Source organism: Calidris pugnax, unplaced genomic scaffold (assembly GCF_001431845.1).
Source record: "Calidris pugnax isolate Ruff unplaced genomic scaffold, ASM143184v1 scaffold50, whole genome shotgun sequence".
NCBI lineage: Eukaryota > Metazoa > Chordata > Aves > Charadriiformes > Scolopacidae > Calidris > Calidris pugnax.
The window spans coordinates 2,971,040-2,981,629 of NW_015090780.1; the positions used below are offsets into that span (position 1 = coordinate 2,971,040).

Consider the following 10,590-nt stretch of genomic DNA (forward strand, 5'->3'; position numbering starts at 1 on the left):
ACGACGGTTACGGAGGGAGAGACCGGTGACCGCGCGAAGGGCCCACCCGTCCCCGTCCCCTTCCCGCCCGCCGCCTCAGGGCTGCCCGCCGCGGCCGCCGCGATTGGGCGGCGAGCGCGTCCCGGCGGGCCCCTCTCCGCGATATAAGGGACGGCGGGGCCGGCTCCCGCCTCACTGCCCGCCCCCGGCGCGGAGCGGAGCGGCGGGGCCGCCTCCTCCTTCTCCTCCGCCTCATCATCCTCCTTGTCCTCAGCGGCGGCGGAGCGCGGGAGGCGATGGCCGAGCTGAAGTCGCTGGGCGGCGAGGCGTACCTGGCGCTGGCCCCGGGCTACGGCCCCTCGGCTTTCGCCTACGGGGCGGTGCGCGGCGGAGGAGGAGGCGGCGGCGAGGACCCGCGGGGGACTTACCCGGGGGGCGGCGGGGCGGACTTCCATCCCGGGGCGCTGGGCAAGTCGGCGGAGAGCAGCGGCGAGCAGAGCGGCGAGGAAGAGGAGGGCTTCGAGGCCGGGGTGAAGGGCGGCGCGGCCTTCGAGCGGGAGGGCAAGCTGAAGGGGGCGGCCGTGGGGAAGAAGCCCAAGGAGCAGCGCTCGCTGCGCCTCAGCATCAACGCGCGGGAGCGGCGGCGGATGCACGACCTGAACGACGCCCTGGACGGGCTGCGGTCCGTCATCCCTTACGCCCACAGCCCTTCGGTGCGGAAACTCTCCAAAATCGCCACCTTGCTCCTGGCCAAGAACTACATCCTCATGCAGGCCCAGGCGCTGGAGGAGATGCGGCGGCTGGTGGCCTACCTGAACCAGGGCCAGGCGCTGAGCGCCCCGCTGCCCGCCACCCTCAACCCCTTCGGACAGTCGCCCGTCTACCCCTTCGGCGGCACGGCCTTGCCCGGCTGCCCCGAGAAATGCACTGCCTTCACAGGAGCCGCCTCCGCCCTCTGCAAACACTGTAATGACAAGCCCTGATTTGGGGCTGCTTCGGGCTTTTTTTGGGGTTTCATTTAATTTTTATTTTTTTTTCTTTTCTGCGCACTTTTCTTTCCACTGCCATCAGCCCTGGCTTCCTACCATCAGTTAAGTCTGGGTTTTTCTTTTTTGTTTGCTTCTCTTAAATACCCACCCCCTCCCCGTACCCCATTTGGAAATGTTTGGCAGTTTGAGATGAACCCCCAAAACCACCCACTTTCAACTTTGTTTAGTTACCTCCCCCCCCCACCTCCACCCCCCAACTTCATCTGTAGAGTTATTTCCTTCCCAGCCTGTTAGTGGACCGTGAGCATCACGCTGCTTTTCTGCTTGCTCTGATCTACAAAGTTTCTGTGCAGTTCTTAAACTTAAGCTATAGGACGAACAGGGAGGGAGAGAAGATCTGGAAAGGGGAAACCTCAGTGAGTTTTCTTTGGCATGGTCAATCTATGTTAAAAATAGCTTAAAAAGAGGGGGGGAGGGAGAAGCAAAATCCAGCTACAAAACTATGCAACGTCTCAATCACGGGGGGGTGTCCTGTGTAGCCAAGTAGGGGTTGGACCACAAATCCAAATGAAAATGTCATTCGGTCAGCTCCCGGGAGGGGGGAAGTTTGGTGCTCTTGATAAAACAATAGATGCTTCAAAATAAGATGCTTTTTTAAATTTTTTCCTTTTTTTTTGCGCTTAAAAAAAAATTAACCCATTCTTGAAGTGAGAGGAACCTGTGATTGTATGCTAATGCTTGCTTTTTTGCCTGTTTCTCAGCTTGGTTAAGTTTCCCAGATGATTTTTCCAAACTCGTTGCTCATCACGATAAAGCCAAAAGGTCACTTAACATATTTATATGTATTTATAATAAATAAAAGACGTGAATAACCGCTTTCTCTGTCCTGCATGTCTCTAACACCAGCTGGCAGTCAAAGCAAACCCCCACTGAAGTCAGGTAAAGCGGGGCCAGAGGCGGCAGTCCTTGGCAGAAGAGCAGCGGTGTGAAGTTAGGGGAATGATTGGAATACTTGGAAAAAAAAAAAAAGCTTGTGGACGTTCAGCTCAGGATCAGCAGGGGTTTGGTTATTTCTCCAGGCTCTCATAAATCGTCAGCACACACCCAAAAAAAAAAAAAAGAAAATATTGTTTATGCTTGACATTTAGAGTTAAGCAGGTAGAGATGTAGCGTGTGTGTTTTGAGACTTGCTGGGGGATGCTGTGCCCCGAAAGTGGCCTTTAAAGGGGGTTTTTGCAGCGTTGAGCTTAGCTCCGAGGACCCCCGTGTAAAACATGGCAGGGAAGGAAATGGCTTGAAGACTCTGCTTATCCCTTTGGCTTGGTTTTCTGTTGTATCGACTGCTTGACCCTAGACCTAAGTGTGGGGTTTGGGCTGTTTAATAATCATGACTAAACTCACAATCTCTTGCCCAGTTTCGGCTGTGTTGGTGCGAGTTGCACAGCGAGTCCCTCGCTGGCTGAGTTTTCGATGTTGCCCGTGTTGGTTCACTTTGTTTTGCTGGTTTATGATGTTTTTAACGCTTTGGTGCCTTGTATGCTTGGCTAGTCATTATATAATAATAATCATGATAATAATTGAGGTGCGTTCAGTGATTTCTGTTGGGATTGGAATATTTCCCCCCCCCTCCCCAATGTCAGAGCAGCTGCACAAACTGGTACAGTCGCAGCCCGAGGGGCTAGAGCTGTCCGTGGCCATTTGTGTTAGGAGTGGGGTGTAACTATTTAGGGTTATTAAACCAATTTCCATGCCTGTCGCCAGTGTTATGCTAATTTGAAAAGGGCTGCCGTCCCTCTAAAGCCGCTTGTCCGTGGCACTTAATTTTAATTAATAGATTTCCAAGACTTTTTTTCATGTTAGGAAAAGGAAGTGTGTGAGTGAGCCTCGTTCATAAAGACATATGTTTAAAACTGGTTCCTGCTCATTTCCATTTTTATATCTTCATGTCTTTTTTTTTTTTACAGAATAGTTTTACAGAACAGTTTATCTGTTGTACCTTTTTCCGTAACAGAAAATCTTGAAAATACTCTTAAAAGGCATCTGATGAAGCGAAAGCCGACCAAAAGCACTACTGAAGCAAAAATGACTGGAAACTGCAAATCAGCAAAGGTCATTTAAAATTTTTGCAGACTGAGTTGTTGCTAGAAAATATTTTGGAAAAGGCATCAGTTCAGTGGAGAATCATGATTTTTAGGTAAACGTTTATTAATTCTGCTTAAAATTGTATGAGATTGAGCAGTTGGGGGTACTTAAACAGAATTTAGTTTAACTGTTCATTTTTCACCCAAACTGAAATAGCTGGAGAATAAAGTATTTAACAGCTTAATATTAAATGTGTGTTTGGCTAAAGACTTACGCTAATAATCATGGAATTTATAATTTCTTCTTTCTCAAATAATTACAGCAAAAAATGTGGCTTATTAATTTCAGAGCATAAAAAAGTCTTCATAGTCTTAGAGAAAAGCTATTTTTGGAACAATGGGGTTTAGTACAGTGATTGTTTAATTCTTTTCTGATAACTTACATGAGTAAAAAGCATGCTCATATTACCATATCTACCTGGAATCCTAAAAATCCACCTTCTGAGAGCCCTTGAAATATTCAGAAGGTTCTTTGAGAGCCCACTCTGAATTAAATGATCTCGGGAGGCTAGATGTGGAATTTCAAATACAGAAGATAAGACCTGCATTAAAGAAAATTTTGATAGAATAACTAGCAAGTGTGAGTATTTAAGTACTGTTAAAAGTCTAGGTATTGAAAACAGAAATGTAGAACTTATCAAAGCAGTACTAGAGGAATTTGTAAATCATTAACATTGACCTTAAAGCATGGGTTTTTTAATTTTAAAGTGGAAGGAACTCCAATCATAACTTTTCCTGAAACAAACATATTCATATTAAACTAAAACGAAGTTGACTAACTTCTCGGTTAACCTGAAAATTCAGTCCTGTGGGTTGCTTCAGGCTGCTATGGATTTGTAGGATGTTAACTCTTCCCGTGCAGAGCCCTCTGCCTCTCCCACCCACAGGAAGGCATCTCTTTCCCTGTGATTTACGCTTTGTGCTGAGCCGCTGCTAAAACCGCTGCCGAGCGACTGCCTAATGCTGCTGGAGAGATGGTTTTGTTGGGAGGGGATAAAGTGGCGCCTGATGATCACGCGTGTCTGTGTGCAGCACGGTGCTAACCCTGCAAATCTGCGGGGTTATCCCGGGGCTGAGATCCCCTAACTTCTCATTTCTTTGTCCCCTTCTCTGGCATCTGAAAAAAAAAAAAAAGAGATCAAACCTACTTATTTTGTAAGATTTTAAGTGTCTGCTTCCAGTTGGTGTTTCAGAGAATATGAAGGGAGGACTTCAAAATGGTAAAAGATAATTTTTTTTTCTGCTCAAATGTTGTGATGCTTGCTATTTTTTTCCACAGAGGGTTTATGGTGTATGCTCAGATGGAACTGAAATACAGCTCATGTTCTAATGTACTCGTGATCCTGGTATGTTCATACTTTGAAGAAAACATAATGCCGACTTTTCATTAAAAAGATAATATATTGTTTTCTAACTTCATTTAGTTTTTCTTCAAACTTCAAGAGTGATCAGAGTGAGGCGTCATTAGGAAGAGACACAAATAGGAGATGCTGCTCCACTCTCTGTTGCTTTTTTTTAACTGTGTAATTCTAGTCGCTGACCAAAACTAATAAACTTCAAGAGTGATCAGAGTGAGGCTTCATTAGGAAGAGACTCGAAGAGGAGATGCTGCTCCACTGTCTGTTGCTTTTTTTTTAAGCTGTGTAATTCTAGTCGCTGACCAAAACTAACGCTTTACTAACCTTTATAACCTTCCTAATAGCGAGTTGGAAACTGCTGTCAGTTTGCACTGCCTCGGTCAAGGTTTAACGTTAACGGTCCTGAGCTTGGGAGGGAAAATCTTGTGTAACCAAATACAGGGGAGCAACAGGTTTGAAGATGGAGGGCCCAGGAGGCGGCTGTCTGCTCCAGGTACCTGCAGAAAGTTAAATCACTTGAAGTTCCTGGAAAGAAGCCACGAGAATCACACTGTTTTCCTTGCTCTTTAATCCCTATAACTGATTTTCTGACGTTCTGTCACAATATCTGAATATTGCTCGTTTCCGAGACTTTGGGAAGTGCTTGCTCATTGCTCTGAGATAATTTTTCGGCATTGTTCTTTACATATACATATCTATAATTTTAATTCTAAAATAGTAGCTGGCGTTTTACAAGGGTGAAAGGAACACAGGGTCCAATCTTGCTGCCGTTTCACTACTAATTGGCAGCATTTCTGGCAACACCAGTGACAGCAGGACGGAGCCTGATGCTCCAGAGCACAGCGGTGGGTCCCCAACCCGACAGGATGCTGCCTTTTTTTCCGAGGCTCTGGAGGACCAGAAACCTCTGTGGGAGCTTTATCCCTTTCCTGTATTAGCCGTGTAGCAGAGCTGCAGAGCGTAGGGCACGCTGGATAAAGACCTCGCTTAAAAGCTGTCACGGTTTTTGGGGCCAAACCTGCTTATTGTCAGCTCAGCAGCCGGAGTCACGGCGTGTCCTGCAGGCTTGAGTTTGCCACAACTCGCATTATTTAGCTTACAATTTAGGGGAACAAAACCAAGCGTTTCCCCTTTTCCCTCCTCCTCCTATTGCCTGTGTTCAAACAAGCACGTTTCCTCCCGAAAATAAGAGGTGGGACTTTGCAGCATCATTGAAATTTATTTTTTAGCCTGTGCTTGTCTCCTGCCGTGTGAATCGCCAGCAGAGAAAAGAATCACTGTTCTACTCTCAAATAGGTGAAAATACTTTCAAAGAATTCTAGCAGACACCCCCCAATATTTTTAATTTTCGGAACGGCTTTTACTCTGTTATCTGTCATTTGATAGAATTTTGATTAGTGTTGCACAATAGAAAAGTTGGGGTTTTTTTGTTTTCGCTAATCCCGATTAAGGCTAGAAAAGACTCTTGATTACAGTAATTTTAATAATGTAAATTTGTTTGTGATATGTCTTTAGTCTTTAATCCCCTTTGGCATTCCGTTCAAAGGGAGATGAAAAATTCAGGGATTTATAACGTTTAAATCAGTCATTCCATGAATGCTTCTCAGGCACTTGTTCTCCCACCTGGAATAAAAAAAATACCTAATGGATATATAACAAAATATTTTGCTATCAGATTAGAAATATGTTTGTGGGGGTTTTGTTGAAAAATAGCTTAATATCAAGCATTTTACAATAAGGTGTATGTACATAAGAGAAATTGGAAACAATTATCAAAACAAAGAATATATTAGAGACACTTTTGCCATTCATTTAGATGCTTCCAAGTATGGTTTTTTCACTATGAACTTTAAGCTTTTCATAGTCAAAATTCACGTTAATTGTTTTATCTGTTACAAATAGAAATAAGAATTTGAGGTATTTATAAATACATAAAGTTTTAAAAGGATCAAGTTATATTTTTAAAATATTCTTTGCTGCATTTAGCAATAGTAAAATTTGAGTGGATGTTTATTCCTGAAATGCAAAACAGTTTCAGGCATAATTCTCGAAATTTCTTTAAGGCCAAATAGATTAATCCTAAGTATTAGTGTTACAATTTGTAGAGATATTTAGCTAAGCTGTTTCAAAGGAAAAAAAAAAAAAGGGGTGGTGGGCTAATTTTTTTGCTACACTTCAGGTACTGAAATTTACAGAACGAAGACTTGCAGAAGACAAACCCCAAGTGTGTGATGTCTTACACAAGAGAGGGGAATATACTGGTTTTCAAACTCCGTGCCCTAGTGAAATAGTTAAAATATATATTATTTTTATTATTTTATTTTCATTTGTAAGACTTGAATTTCATCAGTGATTCGTGTTCATTAATATCTGTTTCATTAATGCCATTTGTATTTGCTTAATTTCCATTTCCCTGTGCTAAGGCTGCTGTTGTGTGTGTTCATGTGGATGGATGGGGAATTGTGCTATGAATACACCCCAACCTCCCTCAGCCACCAATGGGGAGGGGGAAAAAGAAACCTCGCTGCTCTTTTGCCTTAAGTATTTCAAAAGGAAAAACATGGCTGAGCAAAAAAAAAAAAACATCACCCCAGTTTTTCCTCCAAGCCCACTTTTGTCTAAAGTAATGAGGCCATCGTCAGTTGGCTCCAAAGAGCGTTGTGATTTGGTGTGACGTACAGTGAATCAGTGCAGATCCATTCGGACTGCATTCGTTATTTTAATGAGAGGGAAGCAAATCTGGGTTTTTTTTGGCCGCAAACCTTAAGATGCAAAGCATAATGCGAAATGTTTGCTGATTGCCACAAGGCAACTGACATTATGGATTTTTATCGCCATCATTATGTGGCTTAAAACTCGCCACATCCCAAGATATTTACCCCCTTCCCTTTTCTCCAGGAAATGACAGGGAAGTTGCGACGCTGACATTTAAAAGCAAAAAAAAAAAAAGCTCATCTGTTTAATTTCTCCGCTTATTAAAACCTGACGTTCCATCCTAGGGTCTGGCTTTGTGGTTTGGTTGTGGGGTTTTTTTCCACGCTTTCCCAGAGGAGCAGGAAAACCCCCACCGCAACGCGGTCACCCAAAAAAGGTCACATTCAGTTGGGCGACAGCAGCACGAGGTCCCCACCAGCCACTGCTTGATGTAGTATGAGAAATGACACCGGGGCCGGCGCATCTCTGCACCAACAGTAATCACAGTAATGGTCTGCATCAGAATTTACCAGTAGCTCAACTTTTCCCTGGGCCCCAGTAATGGTTTCCTCTTCCCCGATACCAGTAAGGAATTTATTGTGCTTGTATTTGCCCCCGAGCAAACGGCAGCCGGTTGATTAGTGAAGGGAAAAAAAAACTTTCCAAATGAGGTTACACTGATAGATGAGGTTGTATGTGCGGGCGTGTTCATCCGTGGAAAAGGTGCCTCCACACGCGTGATGCGTTGAGCCATATTTATGATGTCTTTTCCATATATGGCCTGCACGCACGAATGAATATTCCTCGAATTTATTTACTCAATGTGTCTTTTTTCCGTTGGTTGTTGGTGGCTTTTCTGGAATGCTTTTATTGTGTTTTCATGAAACTTTGTGCAACACCATTTGATGTTGGCACAGAAAGTGCCGTTGACTGAAAACCACCCGTCTCCTGGAAAATTGCTTTGACCTGTTCAACCTGATGAACCCATGGGGAATTATTTTTTTTTCATCATTTTTATTTCACCCTTAAAAAAGAAAGTGCTGGCTCGGGATGGGACAGGAGAGGGTGTTGGTTTCCCGTTCTCTGCAGGAAGAACGATGGAGAACCAGCCTTTCTTTCCTTTTACCGCTTTCCAAACGCGTCCTCTTCTTATTGATTTGCTAAAAGTTTAAAACAAAAAAAAAAAAAATCACGCGTTGCGCTCTTCACAGGGATGTCATGAAGAAATCCTTATGCCACCCATTTGTGAATTATATTACCCTAAGTATGTTTTTTTTATCTCCTGGCAGCTTCAGTGTAAGGGTGACTCCGCGGCTGACAGCCACGGTGGGTGCGCTCGGGGTTCCCAGCAGAACCGGGGCTGGAGGGGAAAAGAGATGAAAATCTCTGGCAAAATGTTAAAATGGCTGCTGACTGGGAGGCCTCTGGGTTAGTTTTACATCCTTCCCCACGTCCAAGAAAATACAATTTTACTTCTAACAAGTTTTCTCCCCTCGGCTTTTCCCCCCTCTCTCGCTGCCGTCGGTTTCCTGGAAGATTTGAGGACAGAAAGCACTTTGGTTCCAGGAGCTCTGTTACTCCTCACGGGCCTTTCTGCAATCCAATGTGGCAACTCTAGAGAATAATCTCAGTACCCAGAGACCACACAACATCCGAGAACTTGTTCCTCTGCGACTTGTCTCCTCATTCAGGTTCGCAAATACCCTTTTTTTGAAGCTGGTAAGGCTGAACAGAAGAACAGAAGATATTTTATTCAACACAGATGAAAAGCTGTGTCTCTGCCCATTTGCTGAACGTGGCAGGTATGTTCCTCAGGAGTGTAACTCCATCAGGTCCTGCAGTAGCAGTAACGCTCATCTTTTCCACTTTAATCTAACCTAAAAACTTCTCAAATCTCCTCCGAGGGGCTGCTGGTTGGGGTTTGGTTGGGACTTGGCCAGGCAGAGAGCGGCTCAGCCTGGCAGAGATGTGAGGGGGATCTGCTCAGACAAGGATGCCCCAAAACCAGTCCAATCAGGGAAAAAGCTGATATTTTTTCATCACACATCTTCTGACGTTCAGTCTATTTGCTGCTCTGGCCTGTGATTCATTCCCCACATTATTCTCGCTGCTGGCCCGAAGTGCTCCATTTGAGTGAGACCAAAAGCTTATTCTGATTATTCTTGCTGATGGCCTGAAGTGCTCCATTTGAGTGAGACCAAAAGCTTATTCTGATCCCCATTTCCATTCAGATGTGGTTTTACCCAAAACTCGGGGTTTCTTTTGGCCCAGCTGTTAAAATTAAGAATCAGTGTACCCCAAATTTGGAGGCACAGGATGGTGGAGTTTAACTCAATTATGAAAAAAAAAAAAACAAAACCAAACCGCTGTGGTCATTAATTTTGAGATAAAAATATGAATAGTTTGGGATAGACTGACCCTCTGCTCACATACTCTTGGTCGTCACAACTCGGTGATCCTGATTTCTAGTGTCTGGAGAGCCCTGGACGGAGCAGACAAAGTATCTTCACTCATTCAGGAGCTGAGAAGTGGAAATTACATGTCTTTCCTCTTCATTTTCTCTGGGAAAATCTTTTAACTAATTTATGGAGTACTTAACCTGATTTTGCATGTGTGCGAGTAAATGAGCGTGTCCTGTGTCTTTGCGTGTCGGAGAAAAAAATTATTTCCTGATGGCAAGATAATGGGAACATATTGGGGGCGAGAGAAGCGTTTCATTAGAAAAGCAGAGCTTCACCAGTATGATTCTTGAATATGAATGGTGACTCCTCTGCTCCAGGCCGAAAAAAACCCAATCACTGGGAGTCAGATTATTGTCCCTAACTCAACATCTAAAAGTCAGACAACTAATTAAGCCTGGGCTGTCTCCGACTGAGGAATAATAGATAAGGGTTTCCTGAGGGTAGCCCGTGTCACTGAAGAACAGGTAGACAAGTCACCTTCTGGGGATGCTTATCTCCTGATGTCGACTGCAGGAGCTGCACAGGTGGCTTGGAAGAGATCACAGAATCACAGGATCTCCGTGGTTGGAAGGGACCTTTGAGATCATCGAGTCCAACCACAAAAACAAACAAAAAAAAATTGATTTTTTTGAGATGCCTGGTTTTCAGAGACACAAACACAGCGAGAGGCTTTCCAGCCTGCTGCTGGAATCAGGGCTTAAAACAAGAGATGAAAAGGTTGTGGTTTCCCAGCAGTCAGAATAACCCAGCCCCAGTAAGAAGCCCCCAGAGTAACCCAGGGCAGTGGACAATTAAAAGCAGCTTTCATTAAAGCTGCCAAGGGAAAGTGTTTGTATCCGGGGGAAGCAAGTGTGGTCACTAAATAATATGGGGTGATAACAATGAAAGAAATAAAGGAATAAGGGTGAATGGAGCAAATTATGCTGACAAACCTCCGAGTTAAGCTCTGGCAGCTGAAGGTTGTGGA

The 10,590-nt window shown here is 44.3% G+C and overlaps 1 protein-coding gene across 1 annotated transcript; it reads left to right on the plus strand.

Moving 5' to 3' along the window:
• The first annotated feature begins 275 nt into the window (after nt 1–275).
• On the plus strand, nt 276–2,104 carry BHLHE23 (basic helix-loop-helix family member e23). Its single transcript, XM_014955807.1, has one exon. It carries the CDS (start codon nt 276–278, stop codon nt 960–962), a length of 687 nt encoding a protein of 228 aa, XP_014811293.1. The 3' UTR covers nt 963–2,104.
• The last annotated feature ends 8,486 nt before the right edge of the window (nt 2,105–10,590 follow it).